The 23760-nt window shown below is 38.5% G+C and overlaps 1 protein-coding gene across 9 annotated transcripts in view; it reads left to right on the top strand.

Annotated features, from left to right (window-relative positions):
- Nucleotides 1–2117: 2117 nt before the first annotated feature.
- Nucleotides 2118–23760, top strand: part of CD55 (CD55 molecule (Cromer blood group)) — a 39271-nt gene continuing 17628 nt past the window's right edge. For 4 of the 9 annotated variants that reach the window (XM_046681402.1, XM_046681398.1, XM_046681401.1 and 1 more), the window contains exons 1-9: nt 2120–2304; nt 3049–3234; nt 4659–4850; nt 5239–5338; nt 6891–6976; nt 11644–11832; nt 17190–17303; nt 17859–18122; nt 20986–21006. In XM_046681402.1, the coding sequence (XP_046537358.1) occupies nt 2214–2304; nt 3049–3234; nt 4659–4850; nt 5239–5338; nt 6891–6976; nt 11644–11832; nt 17190–17303; nt 17859–18122; nt 20986–21006 (1243 nt within the window). In that variant the 5' untranslated portion in view covers nt 2120–2213. Of the gene's footprint in view, nt 2305–3048; nt 3235–4658; nt 4851–5238; nt 5339–6890; nt 6977–11643; nt 11833–17189; nt 17304–17858; nt 18123–20985; nt 22479–23760 lie in introns of those variants that run through there. The other 5 variants (XM_046681397.1, XR_006891484.1, XM_046681400.1 and 2 more) reach the window with 5 other exon arrangements.

The following is a 23760-nucleotide window of genomic DNA, read 5'->3' as shown; positions in this document are numbered from 1 at the left end:
CTAAACTGAGTAAATGGGTAGTAGACCTTTTTTTCCTTTGCCTGTAGAATGTCGAAATTTTTGGGGTGGTCATAAGTATTACTAGAGAATCCACCCAGTTATTTCTCATAAAAGTTCCTTTTTTAAAAAACAAAATATATCATCAAGAACTAAGTATTTTGGAAAGTGAATGCTTAGAGCATTAGTGTCACTAAGCTGGGTGATAATTTTTTTTTTTGACACTTTGCAGAACTCAATGTTTTCTTTGGATAAAAAGCTATAACATTCACTTAATCCTTAGCTCTAACAGGCCTCAAAGTTAAGTCTTCTGACAGCTCCATAACAGGCCATGACTCTCAGCTCTTTTTCACGATGCCACTTTGCCTTTCACACGAGCTCAAGCAGGAATGAAGACTACCTGCCTTTAACAGCGTGGCAGAAGGGAGTGGTGGTTAATGTCATGGAAGTCTCTGAGGGAGAATGAATGAAGATCTGGTATCACTTCTAAAACACTGCTGGGCTCCGATACACTTTGTGTTTTTCTATCAAATACAGGAGTAAAAGTAAGGTGTTTTAATGTCAAATATGAGGGTCACACTAGATGATTTTAAAAGCCCCCCTCCCTGACTTCTAATCCTAGAATGTTTTAATGCTGATAGGTTTCAATGAAAGCCCACAGGCATTCCTTTTCTGGAATCCCTATAGGATTGCTTCCAGCATTGGATGACACAGGGTTCAGTTCAGTACAGTAAGCATGAGTCAGAGAAAATGCTACTGTTGAAAACTGTTAGTTTCCTCCTTATAAAACTCACACTAACCAATCAAGAGTGATCAGAAAGGATTTAGGAAAGAAAATCATGACAGGATGCAACAAATATCGAAAACGAAAAACGAAATCCCTGGGCCAAGTCAGGGATTTTGCTTAAGCAGGTAAGGTGTTGACGAGGATAGGAAATCTAGAGTAGGGCTGTGCCAACCAGAGCCAGGTAAATTACTAAAGTGAAACATGGGGTTAGTCTCCATGAAGATAAGTGGACTGTCCATCAATGTCCTTTAGTGTTTTTGACACCGACAGTGCTGGGCTGGGTGGATCTTTACTCTGACCGGCACCATATAAATCTGTGGTTCTCAACCTGGCTGCACTTGAAATAATCCTGATGCCCCTGTCCCATCCCCAGAGATTTTCATTTAACTTGTCTGAGGTGTGGTTTGAGCACCTGGACTTTTAAAAAGCTCCCCATGTAATTCTAACGTGTAGCCAGCCTCGCAAACCACGGCGTATACTGAAGGTCTTCTACCAGACTTTCCTCTTAAAATCCACCACGCTATTATTTAGCATTCTGGTTGTTACTTTTGTCATCTTTCTCCCCGCCCAACACAAACGCACAGTCCGCGGGGTGGTGAATTTCTCTCTGCAGTCAGACTAGAATAATCCCACAGTGGAAGTCATGGTGTCTTTGGTAAATAGGAGGAACCCTGACAAGAAAGTGACTCCCACCCAAACATGGTATAAACAAAGACCACGCCTGCTGTGTTGCTCGACCTGTTTTCCTGGGTCATTTCCCACTTGCTGATGTCAGATTACGGAGTGTCCTACGAGACAACACACTCCGTCGTTTTTTTCCCATCCTCTTGTTGGCATTTGACGTAACTCCAGGTTGAAGGCACCAGGTCCCTGGGTGGGCACTATTTCTCAGCTTCCAAGCGCTATCTGGGAATCCACTGCCCCTATGGCTCAGCTTTCCAGCACTCAAGCACGCTTAATTTCCACTTAAACTAATACAGATTCCCAGGGAGCAAAGCCGCTTGAACTTCTCCCCTCTCCTCCGTTCCCCTCAATTTTTTGTTTACTCAGCACACACTTACAGTTCCAGATGACTGCTCATCGCAGGACCCACCCTAGCAAACAGAAAGAAGAAGTCCCAGCATCCTGAGCCACAGAATTCCTCTCCCCGCCCAGGACCCCTCTTTCCTAATTTAGGGTCCCCCGAGACCAGTGACACTAGAACCCCCGCCCTTACCCCGCCCTGCACCTGGCGCGAGCAAAAAACTTCTCCACCCCTCTCTTCGCCGCACCCTTTGGTGATTCAGAGCCCTGGCCCCGCCCAAGGCGCTAATTTAACTCACTTGTGAGCTAGGCGCTGCTCTACTTACAGCTCCTTGCTCGAGCCCGCCAGGTCTTAGTGTGGAGGAGGCCGCGGAGTCCCGGCGCCAGGTCCCTGTCCCCGCGCGCCATGAGTCCCGCGCGGCGGAGCGCCCCCACAGTGCTGCGCCTCCTTGGCTGGCTGCCCGTGCTGCTGCTGCTGTGTCCGCCGGCTGCGCGGGGTGAGTGGGGGTCGGGGGACCCAGCCCGGCTAGGTAAACCCTTAGGCTGTGTGGGAGGGGCTGGGTCCGTCTCCGTGACAACCGAGAAGTCTGGGGACCCGGGGAGGTGAGAAATGTGGGCATCGGTCATTGTTCCCGTAATCCTCTGTCTTTAAGAGGAAGCGCATCTTCGCGCCTAATCTGCAGTTAGGGGTCTTGATGTGCTGGACCCCAGCTCGCGTAGCTTTAGGAGTGAGGCGTGGAGGGTTGAGAAAGCACAGACTGAGTTTGCGGAGCAGCCAAACACCGGCAAGCCGAAAGGCAGGGCTCGAAGAGAGTGAATTCTCAAACTCTCAAAATTTCCTGAAGGATGGGAGGCCAAATAGCTGACCACTCTAAACAAAGTCCAGTCGTGTGCAGCGCATGGCGGTCCAAATTTGCACTTTGTCTCCTCCAGGTGTAACGTTACAAGGGGCGTCTGTCTTTAGTGCGTGCCTAGCAACAGTATCTATGTGCAGATAAATTCTAAACCACTTTTTTCTTTTAATAATGAAGGGGAGGGGTTTATTCTCGACTCATTTTAGTCGTGAATTAATTGACAAGTCAGGAAGCCTAGCAAGTTCTTGGTGCGTCAGTTCGGCACTGGATGGAAAATGTTACCTGCGCTTCAGAAGCCATTGCTGCTTCCCTCACTCTTCTTGGGAAAGAAATGTTGCTATATATAGCGAAGTGGTATTTCTTTCAGTTCTGTTTTTTCCTCCCTAGGTGACTGCAGCCATCCCCCAGATGTGCCTAATGCCCAACCAACTTTGGGAGAGCTTACAAGTTTTCCTAAACAAACCACAGTGACATACAAATGTGATGAAGGCTTTGTAAAAGTTCCTGGCAAGCCAGACTCAGTGGTCTGTCTTGAGAACGATAAATGGTCAGAGGTTGCAGAATTTTGTAATCGTAAGTTCTTCGTTTCTTTTTAGAAAAGTTATGGGAATGGAATGTACCTTGTTACGTTTAATTTTAAACGTCTTCGGAGTGACTCGTAATTGATAGTTTTCTAGCATTATTAAACCCCAGAGTATGCCTGTTGGCACTTCATACTCCAGTTAATTGACGGCATTACTTCCAAGAATAGGTCCTGCTTCTTCATTAACAGGTGTTTTTTTTTTTTTCTTCCCTAATACTGTACCTCCTGAACTAATAGAGAAAATAAACAATAGGTACTGCTTAGGGAGTAAATTATGTATGAATATGTTTGGCAATTATCCTGAGACGCATAACTCAGGTGCTCTGTTTTCTTAAATTTCATTTTGTAGAGTAGGGCTTACCAATTGAACTCTGTGGTGGCATTTTAAGAAGTTCTCCATATTTGCCTCAAAATCAATCTTTATAGGCATAGCCCTCTATTAGCTTTCACATATACAAGTAGAGATAAAGATAAGACTTGATTCCCGCCTTTGAACAACTTGGAGCAATGGAAGCTCCAGTAAATATAGAAACTGTCACAAGTACTTTTTGAAACCAGGGAGGAAATTGGTTTTAACTTGTTTTTATCTCTCCATGATAGAAGGCAGTAGGTTGAAGTACATAAGCCTTTGCATATGTATCATGTTTTAGAGTTTATAACTCTTCTGCATGTATTACTTTATCTAATCCTCCAGACAACTCCATGAGGTGAGTAGGGACTCTTATCCTCACTTTACAGTTGAGGGAACAGGCCCCCAGAAGTTCAGTAACTTCCTTGAGATCAGCAGCTCTTATTCAGGAGAGCCAGGGTTCAAACCTGAGTCTTTTGGCCAGAAGTCCAGCACCCCTTCCACTATACCATGCCTCTATAAATTCACATTGGCCCAGATGTTTTTTTAATTTGTAAATACTTCTATGTACACTGGTGGCTCATCTGATCGTTGTCCCCATGGGTGGTTGTGGGGGTTAAATGAGTGTATGTATGTAGAACAGTTAGAAGTATTCAAAAATTATTAGCTATTACTGTTGTCCAGGACAGTAGCCCAGGGGTCTGGAAATATCAGTTCTCATCCACCCCTGTGCTACATGGGGCGGGGTAAGGGAGCTGGAATTTATTGAGTCAGTGCTAAAATCGTGCCAGGCAACTTAAATGGGTTGTATTTTCTGAATTGTGGGCATAGTGAGGTCTATGTAGCAAATCTACTTCACAGGCCTCTGATAGTTAGGAAATGAAAGTATATATGTGAATATGCTTGCTATGGTGTAAGTGCCAGAGTGATATTAATACAGTTAATACTAAATATGTGCAAAGAAGTACAGAAAAAGGGATGATGGAAGGACCAGATATTTAAACAGAAATTATAAAATAAAGTGATATTGCTTTTTGTTGTTGTTGCTTTTGCTAACATCTTTAGGTAGCTGTGATGTTCCACCCAGGCTGCCTTTTGCGTCTCTCCAAAACCTTTATCGCAACCAGAATTATTTCCCAGCGGGTTCTACTGTGGAATATGAGTGCCGAATGGGCTACAGAAGGGACCGTTCTCTATCAGGAACACTAACTTGCCTTCAGAATTTTACGTGGTCCAAACCAGATGAATTTTGCAAAAGTGAGTATAGTTTTAAAGAGTACTCTTAATCATATGGTGTTTGGGGAAATAGTATTTCTTCATTCATGCTGGAAGTCTATGTGTCCACATTATTATTTAAGATGATTCTTAAAAGAATCATTAGAGTCATGTTATTTTAAATTAGGCAAACTAAATGTTTATGAGATAGGAATATTCATTTACTCACAGATTTCACATTGAATTAGTTTAAGCTTACCCAGAATGAAATAGTATATATTCTAAATGTGTTGCTTTTTTGAAACTTATAAAATGAAGATACCGGATTAAAAAAAGTCTAAGGATAAGAAATATCAGTGGTTAAGATGATGAATTTGCATAGATGTGCCTGATAATTTAATGGAAAAAATCAATTTGTATTCTCTTCTAGAAAAAGCATGTCCCACTCCTGGAGAAATACCAAATGGTCATGTCAAAATACAAACTGACATATTATTTGGTGCAGCTATCTCTTTCTCATGTAACACAGGGTAAGTTTTGGCATATTAAACACTCACTAACAAACGAAAAGACAAATTACGATTTAACATGGAAGTTTTTAGATTTGTGACTGGTGTTTATAAGTTAGGAGCAATAAAACAGCCCCTCTCTTCAAAGATTCTTCATCATGAGCTCATCACAGTTAAATTTAGTAAAATGGGGCAAGAAAGGAAGATTTCTGATAACATCAAATGCTCTCATTTGTTAGATTTTAGTACATATGTGACTCATTATAACAAATGTGATTAGTAAAAGAAAAAATTTGTGATAGTTTGATGACAACTTGCTGAAATTCTTCAAGTGTTAAATATGAAACCAATGTTCAATTTCCCTCAATAGTGAATTTGCCTATGGCTTTTTCTGTATGCAAACAACCTGTTATAAAATATCATGGGTTAAAAACATTTATCCCTAGGGGCTGGCCCAGTAGTGTAGTGGTTAGGTTCGCATGCTCCACTTTGGCAGCTTAGGGTCTGCAGATTCAGATCCCAGGCATGGACCTAGCACCACTCATCAAGCCACACTGTGGCGGCATCTCACATAAAATAGAGGGAGATTGGCACAGATGTTAACTCAGCGACAGTCTTCCTCAAGCAAAAAGAGGAAGATTGGCAACAAATGTTAGCTCAGGACCAGTCTTCCTCACAAAAAAAAAGAAAAAATCCAACAACAAAAAACATTTATTCCTAATGTGAAAATATCATTCTGACATAAGGTCTTTTGTAAATTCTCTATGTAGGGAAAAGGAACTCACTCACTGAGTATCATCAGTGTCTTAGACACTGCTGAAAACTTTATATTCGTTTTCTCATTTAACATCTGCAAATTGAATTATGATATTTTACTCTGTGAGTCCCTGTTCTTTAGAAAGTAAAAATGTCAGTCTCACTCATCTCCTGTACTAAATACAGATGTTTGGATCATTAATATCATTAGTATTGAATCTGGGAGTACTTTGAACCCTTTAAATATGTGTACATTTTATTATACTATGAAGCCCGTGTTGATCTTTTAGAACTCAGAAATATAAAATGTTCAAGCATCTATATCATTTTAAAATGTTTTAAAACGCTTGAACATTTTCTAACAGGTGCCACACTAAAATAAAAAAAACGTTTTGCGTGTCTTATACGTTTTTTATCCTTTGGAGGTCACCTTTTTAAATTTAGGTTTTTTTCTTTTCCTTTCAACTGCCATACGAACTTTGATCAACTATGGTTTTGTCTGCATCTACTGGTGTAGTAAACTTTTTTTTGTCTTTTTTTCTCCCCAAAGCCCCAGTACATAGTTGTATATCCTAGTTGTAGGTCACCCTAGCTCCTCTAGGTGGGGTGCAGCCACAGCATGGCTTGATGAGTAGGCCCACGACCAGCATCTAAGCTGGTGAACCCGGGCCGCCGAAGCAAGAGCACGCTCGCTTAACCACTCGGCCACGGGGCCAACCCATGTAGTAAATATTTTAAGATGATAGTCTAGAGAATTTAAGAGAAGTCAAATATGTGTAAATGAAACACACCTCTTTTTCTCCGCTCATTGCTTTAGGTACACGTTAGTTGGTTCATCTTTTAGTTACTGTTCTCTTGAAGGTGAGAATGTTAAGTGGACTGATCCATTGCCAGAATGCAAAGGTAAGACTTTGAAGAGAATCCAAGCGCTCAGATTGTGGGGCTCACAATCAACAATTAGTTGCTTTCTGCTCATTAAGAGTTATCCACAGTGTATATTTGTAGTACCCTCACCTTCCAAAGTGTGAGAGTCTTAGCTACCTTACAGACCTTTTCTAGTAACGCTCCTTAATTTATTAGCTGTGGAGATAAAGGATTAAAAACAAACTAAGGTTTAGATTGTGCTTGGTCATTTATTATCTTACCATTCTTTCTAACAGTCAAGTAAAATAGATATGGTATTTCTTTCCCCCCATAATTTTTAATTTTATGTATTGAAATACTATTGATCAGAGAGTCTATATTATTTGACCTTATATCTCAAAATAAGTGGCAAGAGAAGGCATTGAACCCAGATGTCTTGACTTCAGACCCATCATTTTTCTAAGACCCGGTGTTGCCTACATGCCTCTTTTAGGATTATTAGCTGAGCTAATTATCTAGACGTGTTCTAAAGTCTGATCTATTTTTTATCAGAGAAATAAGGTTATACAATAAAGAAGAAACATGGTCTCTGCACTTGAGAGTCTTATGTTCTCAAGGGGAGACAGGGCACAGAAAGAATATCATAAATGGATATATCAAGTCAAATTGATGTCTGTTAGAGACATGTCTCTTGAAAACTGAGAGGAGTAAAATATATGCAACATTTTTAAATGTAAGCTTTTTTTCTTCCATCTTTGTTAAAATTACTGCTACGTTCAAGCTTTTGGTGTTCATAGGAGCAGGAAACTAGAGTAGATTTAGTGTAATGTATCAAGCATTTAGTCAGCCCTGGTGATCTAGTGGTTAAGGTTCAGTGCCCTCACTGCCGTGGCCTGGGTTTGTTTCCCAGTCAGGGAACCACACCACCCATCTGTTCGTTGTCATACTGTGGTGGCTGTGTGTTGCTGTGAGGCTGAAAGCTATGCCGCCGGTATTTCAAATACCAGCAGGGTCACCCATGATGGACAGGTTTCAGTGGAGCTTTCAGACTAAGATGGAGTAGAAAGAAGGTCTTGGCCACCCTCTTCTAAAAACATTGGCCCTAAAAATGCTATGAATAGCAGCAAATTAATTGATACCCTGTGGGAGGGAATGTGTGGGCTCAACTGATATGAAGACAGAAAAAGTGAAGCCTTGCCAACTTACTTACTCCTGTTACACCCACCTTGCATCCCACCCTCCTATATCTACTACTTCTCCTTTTTTCTCATTATTGCTACTTTGAAATTTTCATCATTACTACTCACCACCACCTCTCCCATTTCCACCATACAGTAAGGGATGTTGTAAATGATGCTAAAGTAAACATGGAAAGCAAGGAGGAGGTGGACCATATCTTTCTAACACAGGTAACGTCACAAAGTCTAGACAAGCGGTCTCCCAGTTTGAGGCCAATAACGTCACAAGCAACTGCTGTTATGATTTCCACAGCAGTGTGGACACTAAGCACATATTCCAGCATGGAAGAGCTTTTGCACTGCAAACCGACTTTCTCTTCATGCTTGCCCATGGCTAGGCCACAGTTCTGCTTCCTGTCTGGGGACTTGAATTCCATGGTGAACATCCTGATGTTTGTATTTTCCTCTGTGACTGTTTCATCCGTCTCTCCAATTCAGCAACCACTGACGTCTGTAGCCTGCAGGGAAGAGCCCTTCTCGCTAAGCACCCCCAGTGTCCTCAACTCTCCCTGCAAAGCCTTCCTTCTTTTAGGCTCTAGCTTTGATTTTCCACATAACTTTCTTTTCTGTTTTGACAATACCAAAAAGATCCAGTGGAAAGTATAAATTCTTAAACAATGAGGCTGTTTCACCTCAAGTATGCAGCCCTGACTTCTAGACCCTCAAGACTGCACTGATGTCCACATGTGGATGTGGATACAGAGATAACGGTTTGCAGAATGAATGAAGCCTCAATGTCAGAAGGATCTGTCTCCCCATCTCTCTGACAGTGTTTTATTTTTCTTTTATTTTTTTGTGAGGAAGATTGGCCCTGAGCTAACATCTGTTGCCAATCTTCCTCTTTTTTTTCTTTTCTCCCCAAAGCCTCAGTACATAGTTGTATATCCTAGTTGTAGGTCATTCTAGTTCTTCTATATGGGACGCCGCCACAGCATGACTTGATGAGTGATATGTGGGTCTGTGCCCAGGATCCGAACAGGTGAACCTGGGGCTACCAAAGTGGAGCACTTGAACTTGACCAGCCAGCCACAGGGCCAGCCCCCCTCTCATTATCTTAACCTCTCACTTCTAGTCACTAATTCATTTGCTTTGCCTGCTTAATATATTTCTCAAAGCTGTGTTTTACCTTCTATCTCTGTATTACTTCTAATATAGTTTATTATCCCTTCTCAGAACTCTTGTAATAAAGGCCATCCATAACATTTTCAGGGCCCAGGGCAAGAGTATAAATGGAGGTCCCTCGCCTAAGACCCAGCCTTTCTCAAATAGACACACCCTTCTTACACTGGGAGGGGTCTGTGATGCATGTAAATGGACAACTTGGCCTACACACCGAAGTTGTGTCTCCTGTGACCCTTATCCCCACTCCACTGAACTTTGGGCTTGAGGTTTGCACATCAGCAGCATAATCCTTCCTCAAGAATATGGACCAGGAGAAGGAACCCTCTGAGGCTCTGAAAGGGGTATTGGCACAAGGAATTCTGTGTGCCAGTTCCTGGAGCATGATTTAGAATGGGATGGGGAAGGAGTTCTCATTGAGTGTATCCCCTGAGCCCTGCAGAGACCCCACAGCCAGAGGAGGGCCGGAGCAGACCATTTAAAGTGTGAGAGCTAGGGCAGGAGTCCCACTTGCTTGAGTTCAAAGATGATAATGATTGCAATGGCCTCCAGCCTCCATTCTTGGACTTCATTAATGTTTCATCCATACTCTACCCCGTGTGATCCATCTGAAACATGAATGTGACTTGTCTCTTTCCTTCTTAAAGCTTGTTAGTGTCTCATCACTTACAAAGTCCGAACTCCTTAGTATAGCATACAAGGCTTCCCGTGGTCTGCCTGCTTCTCCATCCTGGGGTCTTGCCTTCATACTTTGTGCTCTACCCATGCAAACCACTGCAGTTTTCCATGTATCTTATGCTTCTTCATGCCCCCACATCATTTCTTATGCTACTACCTCTGCCTGGAATGTTCTTCAGATCCTTCTTTGCTTGGTTATTTTTTTTTTTTTTTCTTTTTTAAGGGTCTGCTCTGGTAGTCCTTCTACAAGCTTTCCTTGACCTCCCAGTCTGGTTAACTGTTTCTTCTCTCTTTCCACACTACTGTGCATGCTTCTATGATAACCCTCACCATTTTGTATTGAAATTATCTCTTTCAATGTCTTTGCCCACTATGTTTTAAGATACAGGGACTAGATGTCATTCAGTTTGGCACTTCCGTTCATAGAACAATGCCAGGTATGTATTAGGTGCCCAGAAAATGTTTGAACTGCAGTGATGGTGATGTGTGCAGTCATCACACACCCTGGCCCGCTGTAAATCAGATTAGCTTGTCCTCGCTCCTTGCTTTGATCAATGGCCTAAAAGTAATTTATAAATTTGCTAGTATTCTCTAGGTGCTTAAGGGCATTTGATGTAGTATAATTTGATGTACACGTGTGATCACATTGCTTTCCTGCTAAAGAAAAAGAAAACAACTTCATGGCTCTGGAGAATGTGGAACCATTGCATTTTTTTTTCAAGGAGATTGCCGGGGAGAAGCCTTTATTTATAACTAGAGTAACTCTGCTTGTATTTGTTTTACAAATTCAGCTGCTCAGTAAGATTTACTTTAAATAAAAGGCTGTGAGTCAATACAAGCTTAAAAAATTTTGTCCTAAAAGTCAAAATGGAATCCTAACATTTAAGATCTTTTGCTTTATCAGAAATGATCCATTCCTATTTCTCAAGTATGCCACTTGAATTCGCAACTCCTTTCATTTGGCATTATTTCCCCTGGAATGAAGAGCAAAGCCCTCTTCTCTGAGGCCGGCCTGGTAGTGCAGCAGTGAAGTTCACACGTTCAGCTTCACGGTGGCCCGGGCTTCACCGGTTCGTATCCCGGGTGCAGACATGACACCACTTGGCAAGCCATGCTGTGGTAGGCGTCCCACATATAAAGTAGAGGAAGATGGGCACGGATGTGAGCTCAGGGCCAGTCTTCCTCAGCAAAAAGAGGAGGATTGGCAGCAGTTAGCTCAGGGCTAATCTTCCTCAAAAAAAAAGCCTTCTTCTCTGCTTTGTCTTAGAAAGGTACCTCTTTGGTTTAAACTCAAGTTCCACTTATTCCCTAAAGTCTCACCTGTGCTTTCACCTCTGAACTCCTGCAGCGCTTAACTTTTTCTAGCAGCAGTTTGATATGTAACATGTGCAAACTTTCTTGTAGTTTTTATTTTCCATATATGTTCTACGTCTCATTATTTTTATTAATTGGTCTCAAAGTTGGAATTCATGTTTTAGAACATTTGTATCCAAAGCTTCAAATATACTACCCATTACTTAACAGGTATTTATAAGCATCTCTTGTTGATAATGTTGAATTTAGAAAAATGGTTGATTTTGACTCTTATAAATAAAATCTTTAAATGTTTTACAAAAGATATCTTGCCAGTTTTATTAATTTAAGATATGTTGGATTTTTCTTTTTTTTAAGAAATTACATGTCCAAGCCCACCAGCAATTGCCAATGGAATTATTCTAGAGCAACATGACACTTACATATATAGACAGTCTATAACATATAAATGTGAGAAAGGATTCACCCTGGTCGGAGGCAACTCTATTCATTGCACTGTAAAAGATGGCCAAGGGGAATGGAGTGGCCCGCCACCTGAATGCAAAGGTAATCAGTTTGCATTGTTGTGTTTTTGTTGTATTCTTATCCTTAGGTCTATATATGGGCTTCAGGGAATCTGTGAACTCCCTGAGAAATGAATGTAACATATTGTACATATGCATATTTACATTTTTCTGGAGGGCACAATTTTTCATCAAATTCTCAGAGGGGCCTATGACTTCCAAAAAAAGGAAGAACCCTTGATGTGAGAACATGTGGTCATGTGTAAATAAATAAATACACATACACAACACATAGAATATATATACACATATGCACATATATATACATACATATGTCTCATGATTTTAGTGAATTGGCTTAACTTTGTTGTTTCTTACCATGTTACTTTCAATAAGTTACCGTAGATATCTCTTTGTTTATACAAAGGGTATACAAAGTGGTTCATTTTGTGCAATTGGGAGGGAATCTTAGGTTGAACTGAGGGGTCTAGATAGTGATCATACATGTGACAACTGAGAGAAACTCTTGCCTGCAGCTGTTGACTTCATTGAATTACCTTCATTTATTTCCCACCTGCAGAATTTCTCTTATTGACTGTTCTCTCTTCATCCTTCTAGACACTTTTTTCCCCCAGTGCCTTTTCATACCTAGGCCGTACTCTCAGAATCTTTAGAACTCCTTTTTAAATATAGTTTTGAAGAGATAGAAGACCAGTGAAGCTGGATTATAACATTGCACAGTACCAGTAGATGGCATTTGTGTAAGCAGTGTCTAATTTGAATGCCAATAGACCTCAAGCACATGCTACCTTTAGAATTATACTTGAAATTCTATTAGCTTGAATTTTTGAGTGTCCTTGCTTGATAAAAATAGTTCTTTTATTATAAGTGGTATATGTAAACATAGTGAGGTAATATTAAAACCAGGCAGATGAGTATAAAATTAGGAGTAAAAATCTCCTCCCTATCCCTACTCCTACTCCCAGAAGTAACCATTGTTTACAAATTTTTGAGTTTTATTATAGAAAATAAATAGACAGGCACACACATATTTCTTTTTTAAACCATATCAGTTGTATGGATATATCATTTATTTAACCAGTCTCCTATTGAAGGGAATTTCGATTTTGGTTCTAGGTTTTTTTCTTTTTTAAATTATTATTACAAAAGAAGCTACAACAAATATTATTATACATTTGTTCGTTGCACATGTGTGCAAGCACGTTATGTACAATAAAGTCCTTGCAGTGTAATTGCTGTATCAAAGGTGTATGCATTTATTGTTTGAATTCATGTAATTATGAGTGAACTTTGCTATGTGTTTATTTTTTTTAATTTGACCGTTTGATCCACTTCATATTTATTTTCCCCTGTTTTATTAAATCATCACTTATTTAGAACTTACAACTCTATGGTAGTGCCCAAGTAGCTCATGGCAGGCCAATGCTGCTATTACAATAACTACAAAACCTGGGTAGACTTTTTTAAAAATCATGTTTTTAAAGATATAAGATACAGCTGTAGGAACGACTAGGACAAAATGAACTAAAATTCCTGGGGGTGAGGAGCGAAGGGAAATGATTCTGAGGCACGCCTGGGCTGAGGATCAATCTTGACCCAGATAAAAGACCACTCGCAGCAAAGAGAGAAACTAGCAAAGCTTTTAATGGTGGTGTAGGATAATACCGTGAAAATCGGGGTCCCAGTGCAGACCTAGTTTTTCCCAAGGGCCGTTTGCTGACTTCTGGGACTGCTTGTGAGACTGAGGAGTTAGACCCAAATCTTCTGAAGGACAAAATGAAATCTGTCTGAACTTCTGTGGTATTGGGGTAACAAATACCCGTCGGAGGAACAGGCTCATATCAGGCATATGTCCAGTCTCCTCCTTAAGACGTTTGTGCCCATTTCGAAACTCTGTGAGAAAGGAAGTTAGATTGCTGGGCTGGGGGATTTTCTAGATCTCCTGCAATCTCTCAGGGCTGAGGAAACAAGGATCCACCAGACTGTCAATCAAAAGCCCAGAAAGGCCCCTCTCAAGGAGCAGAGGCAAGAGCAGAGGTAAACTGTCTTGCTAAGAATGTAACCCCACTCAGTCTCTGATAGGCTGAGGGTGTGATCATCGCAAACCAATCTACCCATCAGAAAATGGGACCCTCTTTTTTGGAAGATAATATTATCTGAACGTTTTATATACAGTGTCTGGCATACAACAACAAAAAATTATTAGACATGGTAAGAAGCAAGAAATATAACCAAATCAGGGGAAAGCAAAACCAGATAAAGAGGATCCAGATAATTGTGTTAGCAGACAGGGACTTTAAAATGAGTGATTAATATCTTTAAGATATCAAAGGAAAAGACAGAATTTCAAGAGGATCGGAATCTATAAAAATGGAGTGAAACAGACATTCTGCAATGGGAGGATATAATATTTGAAATTAAGAACACAATAGGTAGTGATTTGGACACAGCAGGAGGCAGTATCAGGAACTGGAAGAGGAGTTAATGAAAAATGTCCAAACTGAAGCAAAAAGAGAAGCAAGAATGTAAAATAGAGAAGTTTGAGACCTTTGAGACATGTCCAACTGTTCTAACATATGTTAGAAAAAGAGGAGAGAGAGAAAAAAAGATAAATAGGAGCAGAAGAAACATTCAAAGAGACAATGACTGAGAATTTTCCCAAAATGAAGAACTGCATCAGTCAGCAGATTCCACAAGCTCTCAGGACTCTGAGCAGAATAAAAACAAAACGCTTCCAGGCGCCTCCTAGCAAAACTCCGGAAACTCAAAACAACGGGAGAAGCACTGAGACAAAAGGACAGAGTACCTTCAAAGGAGTAACAATAAAACCGATCACTGATTTCTCAACAAAAATTGTGGAAGCAAAAAGACAATAGGAAGAAATCTTCAAAATACTGCAAGAAAATTACTGTTCACCTGCGATTCTATACCCAATGACTATATCCTTTAAAACTGCAGAATAAAGATGGTCTCATACAAAAGCTAAAGGAAGTTGTTACCAGCAGACCAGATCTACACAGAATGAAAAACTAAAGGAAATCCTGCAGGTAGAATGAAAAAAAATCCCAAGTAAAACATGAAAATGCAAGAGGAAATGAAGAACAAAAGGCAAATGAATGCTGACTTTACAAAACAATAAATGCAATGTCTGCTGGGGTTTGAACTGTATGTAGAATACAAATGTACAATAGCAATAAAGCAAAAGGCAGAAAGAGGTAAATCAAATTTAAAAGTTACAAGGTTTCTAGCAGTACTAAAAAATTACAAAAGTATTAATTTGCATAATTGACTTATAGTCTAATACAAATTGTAATCTCTAGGGTTGTCATGAAAATAATAGTAAAAGAAAGTACAAATCACAAGCTAATAAAGGAATGATAATGAATATTTAATCCAAAGAGAATAAGGGAGGAAAAGAAATAGACATAAAATAGATAGGTGGAATAGAAAGCTAATAGTAGGGTATTTGATATAAACCCAGTAATATCAGTAATTACATTAAATATAATTTGACTAAGATTGTCAGACTAGATTAAAAATAAAATCTATTTATTTGCTGTTTATAAGAGACAGTTTATAGTAAGAACACTGAATAGTTGAAAGTAAAGGATAGAAAAATATACTATGCAAGCAATTACCAAAAAAACCCAAAGCTGGTACAACTCTATTAATATCAAAGTATGCTTTAAGATAAGATAGTTCTTAATGATAAAGGGGTGGGTTCAACAGAAATATATCACAATCTGAAATCTATGTGCATTTGGAAAAGTAGCTTTAAGCCATAGCGTAGCAAAAATGGACGGGTAGAAAAATAGACAAATTTACGATTATAGTTTGAGAATTCCACATATCCATCTCAATAGTTAATAGAAAGAGGAACAAAAATAGAAAGAGGAACAAAAATCAGTAAGAAAATAGAAGATCTGAGCAACAATTAAACTTTGAAAAATTGACATACAAGCGCATTGAACTTTATAAGGACAGGTGTTAAAATTTTTTCAAGTATACATGGAAGAGTCACCATATGCTGGGCCTTAACTCACAATGCATTTCAGAAGACTGAAATTATTCAGAACATGCTTCCTGATCACAATGGAATTCAACTAGACATCAAATGACGAAAAGATAATTGGAAAAGTAGTTCCCAGGAAATTCAAGCTATCGTAGTATATAGGTCCTCTGGATCAAAAATGAGAACGAACTTAGAACAAAAAATAAATGTTATACATGATGGCCTTAGATGAAAAGTCCATGTAATAACTTCACTTATCCTAATAATAATATCTATCATTTTCTGAGTGCCTGCTAAGTGCTGTGTTACTTGCTATGTATTTTGCTTGAGTTGTCCCTTATGGCCTCCAGTGAGATAGGTAAAAGAAGCAGAAATAAGTGACATATGACATCTGAGCGCCTAGAGTAGAATGTGTACTGATAGGTGCTGGCTCTGATAGTGTTGGATGATTTAAAATGTTGCTTCACAGATAGATGGTGTATGCAATAACGTACCTAAGTTATTTCCCCTATTCCTTACAATAATGTTATACAATCTTCTTTGGTTTTATCCTCATTTTACAGATGGGAAAACCAAAGTTTAGAGGGATTAGAGAAATTGTCAATGGTCTCTAGTGTGTGGTGAAATAGGCTTAAGCTCTACTCAATACTTCCTGAAGAGGGAGTTTGTATAAGCAACCCAAAGTCAAGCAGGCACCTAACATTTCACTGTGTTGTTAGATTTGTGATTCTCAGAATAGGATCTTAACTGAAGGTGCACTTCAGATATTTGTAACCTGACCTAAAATCCAAAGAGAAACTAACTAATGTATGTAAAGTTGGTAACCAGCACAAGAGGAGAAAAAGGGAATTATTTTATTCCAATTGACTTTATTACTTTAAAAAAGAAGTGAAACAGAGCAAGTGCCCAAGGTCACTAACATGTCCTTGAAAGCTTTGGAAAAAGTAACTATGTTGTGATTGTCTCCACTGATCCAGTTGTTGCATCCAGCTGTTCTTTGGTCTTCGCATGAGTGAAGGAAGACAATTTATGAGAGAAAATAGCTTTATTTGAGGTGTGTCACAGAATGAGATCACTGTGGACTCTAACTTTGGTTTCCCTTCTTCAGACAGAAAACAGTTTAAGAACCTCAATACTACTGTGGTGTAAATCCACTTTAGTTGCCTGTAGGTAATCTATATCAAAGAAAAAACAAAGGAGCATTTTAGTTCCTTCGAAAATACACAGTAAGACTTGGCCTCCTAAAAGTCATATCTAGGTATTTGTGGGAAATTAAGGGAAGAGTCATAGAGCAAGCAGTTGGTTTCTAAATCTTAACTTGGACATCATTATTTAGCTAATTTTTTAAAAATATTTTTCTTCTACAGATAGTTCTCAGATTTCCAAGGTCACACCAGCGGTTCAGAAACCCACCACTGTAGATGTTACAGCTACTGAAGCCCCATCAACTCCTCAGAAAACCAGTGCTGTAAATGTTACAGGTACTGAAGCCCCATCAACTCCTCAGAAAACCAGTGCTGTAAATGTTCCAACTACAGAAGCCCCATCAACTCCTCAGAAACCCACTACAATAAATTCTTCAGCTACAAAGTCCTCACTAATTCCTCAGAGACCCTCCATTGTAGATATCCCAGCTACAGAAGCCCCATCAACTCCTCAGAAACCCACCACAATACATTCTTCAGCTATGAAGTTCCCACTGATTCCTCAGAGACCCACCATTGTAGATATTCCAGCTACAGAAGCCCCATCAACTCCTCAGAAACCCACCATAATACATTCTTCAGCTACAAAGTTCCCGCTAATTCCTCAGAGACCCACCATTGTAGATATTCCAGCTACAGAAGCCCCATCAACTCCTCAGAAACCCACCACAATACATTCTTCAGCTACGAAGTTCCCACTAATTCCTCAGAAACCCTCCAATGTAAATATCCCAGCTACAGAAACCCCATCAACTCCTCAGAAACCCACTGCAGCAAATGTTTCAGCCACAACAGCTGAAAAATCGCCAATATCAAACTCTCTATCTGCAGAGACCCCACCAACAGCCCAGAATCCCATCGTGGCAAATGCTTCTGCTACACAGTTCACCCCAGTAACCCAAAGACTCAACACATCAAAAGTTTCTTTTACACAGAGTCTTCCAGGAACACGAAAGTCCACTGTTGTACATGCCCCAGTGACTAAGCATGTCCATACAAAACAAAGATTGACCTCTGCTGCTCATATTACAGCGACACAGAATCTAGCTGTTCCCAGGCCAACCACGCGTTTTCATACAACAAGCACGTCAAAAGGTCAGTAAATACCGTTCAGGTTTCCTAAGTGTGGATCTAATGTGCAGTGGTGGAAATTTCAACTTGACTGGATTTGCAAAATTAAATAACCTATGATTTATTAGAGCCAGAGTTTTTTTCATACTAATGTTCTTGACTTTCTTCAGAGGCAGGTTGGGATTATGCTAGGGCAAATCTTTTCAGGGCAAATCTATATTTTGCAATAATATAGAAAAAGGTTGTGGCTCCGTAAGAACAATGCTAAATTAAGATTGGTGAAGAAATTCTGTTTTCTGTGTTAGCTTTAGGGAGGCACTAATATGTACCATCCATAAGGTTGATTTCTGGGTCTGGGTTATTGACAGACACCCATTCCTCCAGCATGCTAAAGGATCTCTCCAGGTGTGCTAGAGTTGCTAATGTGGTAAAGCATCTCAGCAGTCTTCTAAGTAATTGAAAACAGAGTTCTTTGAAATAGTTCATGTTAATACAAGGCTTTTTAAATGATGGTTTTTATGAAGGTGGAGTAATATATGCCACAGGCTTTAGAAAAATACCTGTTGAGGGAATGAATGAAACTCCTCCTGGTAATTAATGCTACTTCAGGCCACCAAGTTGTCTTCTTGCCTCACAGCTTGCCTAATGCATAGTCATTTTATAGACAGTCTTGTTCTGTAATAGAGAGGTCTATTTTTTTTTACGTTCCATGGAGAAATCTCAATAGGACTGAGAAAAGATTTTTTTTTTAATTTTTCACTTTTTCATTGAGGTCAACACATATACAGAAAACCACATAAAACATACCTGCACCGCTCAATAACTTTTCTAAAGCAAATATTTATGTAACCACCACAAATGTCAAGAAACAGAACATTAGCAGCCTCTCAAATTTGCCTCCTCGCTTTTCAGGTGCTCTCTTGATCTTGAACTCCATCCTCTGACTTCTCAAGACAGTAAGACTGTGGCTTTCTGCTCCCTACCCTACATGGTCTAGCCATTCCCCTCAGCTGCATGTATGTAAATCTCGCTCCATGCAGTTCTCTGTCTTGGTTTTCATCAGTTTCTGCCTGTCTTGGTTTGCTCTCTAGTGCCTTCAAATCATTGTTACTGTTGTTTTTCAATATTTTGTCCAGATTTCATAATTCCTATGTTAAAGTCTATTTTGCCATAACCCAGATAATTTTAAAGAACTTAAAACATTACAGATATTATTGTTGAAATTTCCTTTGCATATTTCTTTATTTCCTCAAGTAAAAAGCCAAATATACATAAATACATAAAATCTCACCCAATTTACTTCCCCTCTTAAAAAGCAGAACTTCATTTCCTGCCTGCTTTTGGTCACTCTTCAGTGGCATCAAATAAATGTTTTTTAAAAATAGTTTTACACAACTGGACTATATTTTCAAAATGGTTTCATATATTTCATAATTGTTATCTTGAAGCCTATTCTGCCATTACGCGGATATTTTACGAATTTAAACATTACAGATATTATTGTTAGGGTTCACTTGTACCTTTCCACACTCCTCTTTCTCTTGCTCTAAGGCAATGTCTGCCCTGAGGTTGGTGCCCAATCTTCCTAATTTTTTTTATTGTTATGCTACTTGTATGTATACATTAGTGGTACATACTATTGTTTTGTATGGTTTTTATAGTTTACATAAACAGTGTGTCATATATTTCATTATCTAACTTGACTTCTTGCACTCAACATTGGTCTGTGGTTTGTTTTAATACATTTAGATTTAGTTTATTAATTTTAACACTTGTTGCAGTTACTGACTTCTTAAATTTTTATGACATCCCTGGGCCTAAAATTTTTAGATTGCGTATACCCAATGTTTAACAGGGCAAGGAAAAGAGAAATGTTTCACTTTATATAAATTAGTTATAGAACTAACTTTGTTGAAATATCTCTTTCTGCAAAAAATGCAAGATAATTTAACAAATTTAAACTAAACCTGAATCAGTTATTATGGTAAAGATACAGTCAATATAGGAGATCAAATTTCTCTCTAATGTATGATTAATTTATTTTTAAATATCACATACCATATTTGCTCTTCCTGGAAAAAAAAAAGTAGCTACCACTTACTGAGTATGTATTATGGTGACATATGCCATGCAACTTTCATTTGTCAACACTAGTCCTTACAACAACCTTGCAAAATAAGTATTTTTTAGCTTCATCTTGTAGGTGATGAATTCGACACTTAGAGGTTAACTTATAGGATACATATACAGTGCATAGTTAATGAGGAGAAAAGTGAGGTTTAAACATATGTTCTGGGTCCAAATCCTGTGCTTTTTCTTCTGTGCAATATCGTCTGTTCTCAATGGTACTTTGAGTAAATTTACTCACTACTTAAGAAAGCAGCATATTTATTATTATAAATATACTTATGTGAAAGGAATTTTTTCAATGCCTCATTCCTAGTCACTGAAAGGTATAAATAATAATGCAATATGGTCATTTAGATTTTGACAGAGCCTGCTGAAAGAGACTTTAGCTTCTGATTGTTTCTTGATGATAGGATGGCATCGGCAGTTATTTACTGTTTAAGCTTTCAAACTTGTTTCTTCCCATCAAGTCTATACCAGCTTTAGGCGGTGTTTGTTTCAGTGTTCGATAACTTTCTTCATGGTTTATGTCTATAGTGTTAACTCTGTTGGATATTTCTAGGCACTGAGGTGTGTTACTTGATTAAGTTAATGTATAATTATTTTCATAAATTTATTCATAATTATTTCTTTCAGTTATGGAAATATGAGTTATTTTTGACCTTTCAAGTACAGTTTATCGATACATATATAAAATTGCTAGCAAATCAATGACTTTTTAAAATTCTTATTTTTGTAATTCTTTCTTTTTCTTCTTTAGGTGCTGTCATCATTGCATCTGGTAAGTTTGGCTCTCCAGCAGTTAAAAGAAATTGTCATCCCTGTGGGATGTACAATCCAGATTCATGGAAGAGAATATTGTCGTTTAACTGTCTTAGAAATACTATTAAAATGCGTTGTTTACGGGTGCCCAAAAGAAAACAGGTAAATGCATTTTATCGGCATGTTTTGTGGACACCGCTGGGTACCCGGTATGTTCCTAGGTATTCTCAACCGTGTTCTTGTTCCAAGGTAGTTTCAGGACAACTTCGAATCATTAGGCCAATCAATCAAGTATTATTGAGTGCCTATTGTCTCAATGCATCTTTCTAGGAGCTGAAGAACCACACAGAGGCAGTTATCAATACAGTTTCTATCCTCAAGTATTTTGTGATTAATCATAAACTTCTCCTTGGCTGTTTCTAGATTTGTCCTATCCCAAATGAAGAGTGCTACTTTTGATTAAATCCTCTTCCTTCTCCCTTCTCATTCAGTGATTTAAAGCAAAGTTATCTTCAGAAAGTATTCTGTTGCTATAAATATAAGGCCAAAAACATATATCTGTATTGAAATTTCTTCTAGCGTTTTGTCTGGTCCTTTTTTTGTCCATAAATATGTTATTTGATGTTATGCATTAGCAAGAAGATTAATAAACTAAAGATGGTGAGAGAAATGTTTGCTAAGAAGCAATACAACTAAATTGGCATTTGATAAGTAATGTCCAATAGAAAATACACTCATTATAAGAGTGCATATGTTAAAACTATATCTTTATAAGCTGAAGTCTCCTATTTTATGTATGCATAAATTAGCCAAGGGACTATAACGCAGAAAGCAGGTATTTTTATTATTATCATTATTTATTGTAGTTCTTTTATATTGTGAATGAACCTCTCCTAAGCAAGAAGATTTATCTTTAAAGATTCCAAGAGTTGGAATTCACTTTGTTCATTCTATATTTTAAATAGAAATAAATGTATTTTAAATGAAAATCTCATGATTCAGTGATTTAATGTGGACAACAGTGATGAGTTTTTCTCACTGGCTCAGTGGCGTCAATGAAGGTTTGAAGTGCATATGATTTTCTCTGAAATTCTTGAAGTCTGTCCTATGTGATCTCTCAGAAACCTTTTCTTAGAGGTAGTTCTAATTGCAACTTGTGCTCAGAAATAAAGAGGAGCTCTTTCGCTCTTAAATCAGACATATGGCAATAATTTTCTTTGGGATCCTATACTTGTAAAATATAATTCTGAAAATTATCTTTATTTCTTACATTTAGTCTGTGAATCAGGTCACTTTTTTCATTTTAAAGATACCAAACTCTACCTGCAAGGAAATTGCTTTTATTGATTGTGCTGCAGTGTAAGAGAATGATACAGATGATATTAGAACTTCGGAAGTATTTGAATTTTTTCCTATGTAATTCTGCTAAGAAAGAGAGTCTGACTAATCTCAAAACTTCCTTATTTGCTGCAATTTTTTTGTTGTTATTGCCCTCTTTTTTTTTTTTTTTTTTTTGGTGAGGAAGATTGGCCCGGAGCTAACTTCTGTTGCCAATCTTCCTCATTTTTGCTTGAGAAAGACTGTCCCTGAGCAAACGTCTGTGCCCATCTCCCTCTATTTTATATGTGGGATGCTGCCACAGCATGGCTTGATGAATGGTATGTAGGTCTGCACCTGGGATCTGAACCCGTGAATCCCAGGCCACCAAAGGCCACCATGAGATTAACCACTACACCACCAGCCTGGCCCCTCAAGGAGCTTGTTAGACATCCTTTTACTAATCATCTCCCATGAAATTTTAATATCACAGATATATTGTAAATCTATTTATGTGCTGTGTGTATGTCCATACTTTCTACATAAAAAGGGAAGTGTTTTTTTACCCTTTTGGTACTATCCACATTGAAGAACATGCTCTATATAGTTGTGTTTTTGTTCTTGCTTTTTATGACAATATTGTATAGCAGAAAGGCTTGTGCTTTGGAGTCAGCCAGACCTTGATTGAATCCTGGTTTTGTTTTGTTTTTTCCATTTAGTAATTATTTCAACCCAAGTGATTAACTTAATCTGAGTTCCAATTTTCTCATTTATGAGATGAAGATTGTGATTCCTATTTAAAGTCTTTGAAGCTTAATGAGATAATAGATATGAAAACTCCCAGCACAGTGCTAGAAATTGAATAAATATTAGCTTAAAGAAGTCATAGAATGCAGTCACAATTATTTTTCTAAGATGGATTTCGGGCAATTTGTCATTCCCTCTGGCCACCCCAAAGAATAAGGGTAGTCCTTTGTTGAGGTCATATTTGTGCTTTTGCTGAGTGGCAAGTACTGTACTGAGATTTTTATATATATTATTTCATTTACTCCTCACAACAATCCTATAAGGTAGCTGTGTCTCATTTTTTAGCTGAGAAAACTGTGGTTGTGCAAGATTCGTAATTTGTGCAAGGTCACATAGCTATTAGGCACTTAAATAAAGGCAGATGACTAGTTTCTCCAGCACGAGGAACTTGAAAGGATAGAAAGATTCTTGTCCTAGTATCAGGACAGGAAACTGTGGAACCCATTTGACAATTAAGATAGTCCTGATTCTTTACAATTGCTTTTTGTCTCTCCATTGGTGAAATCCTATATTGGGACATTCATAAATTGCTTATGGGGATTAATAATAATCCCATATGGGATCAATTGAAGGGATTATTAAGGAAAAAAATCAAAGAATACTCAGTGAAATATCTAAAATACTTCTTTTGTATCCTTTAAATATCATG

Source organism: Equus quagga, chromosome 13, assembly GCF_021613505.1.
Source record: "Equus quagga isolate Etosha38 chromosome 13, UCLA_HA_Equagga_1.0, whole genome shotgun sequence".
NCBI classification, from domain to species: Eukaryota; Metazoa; Chordata; class Mammalia; order Perissodactyla; family Equidae; genus Equus; species Equus quagga.
Note: the sequence above shows the minus strand (reverse complement) of the source record. Positions and strands in the feature narration are given on the sequence as shown.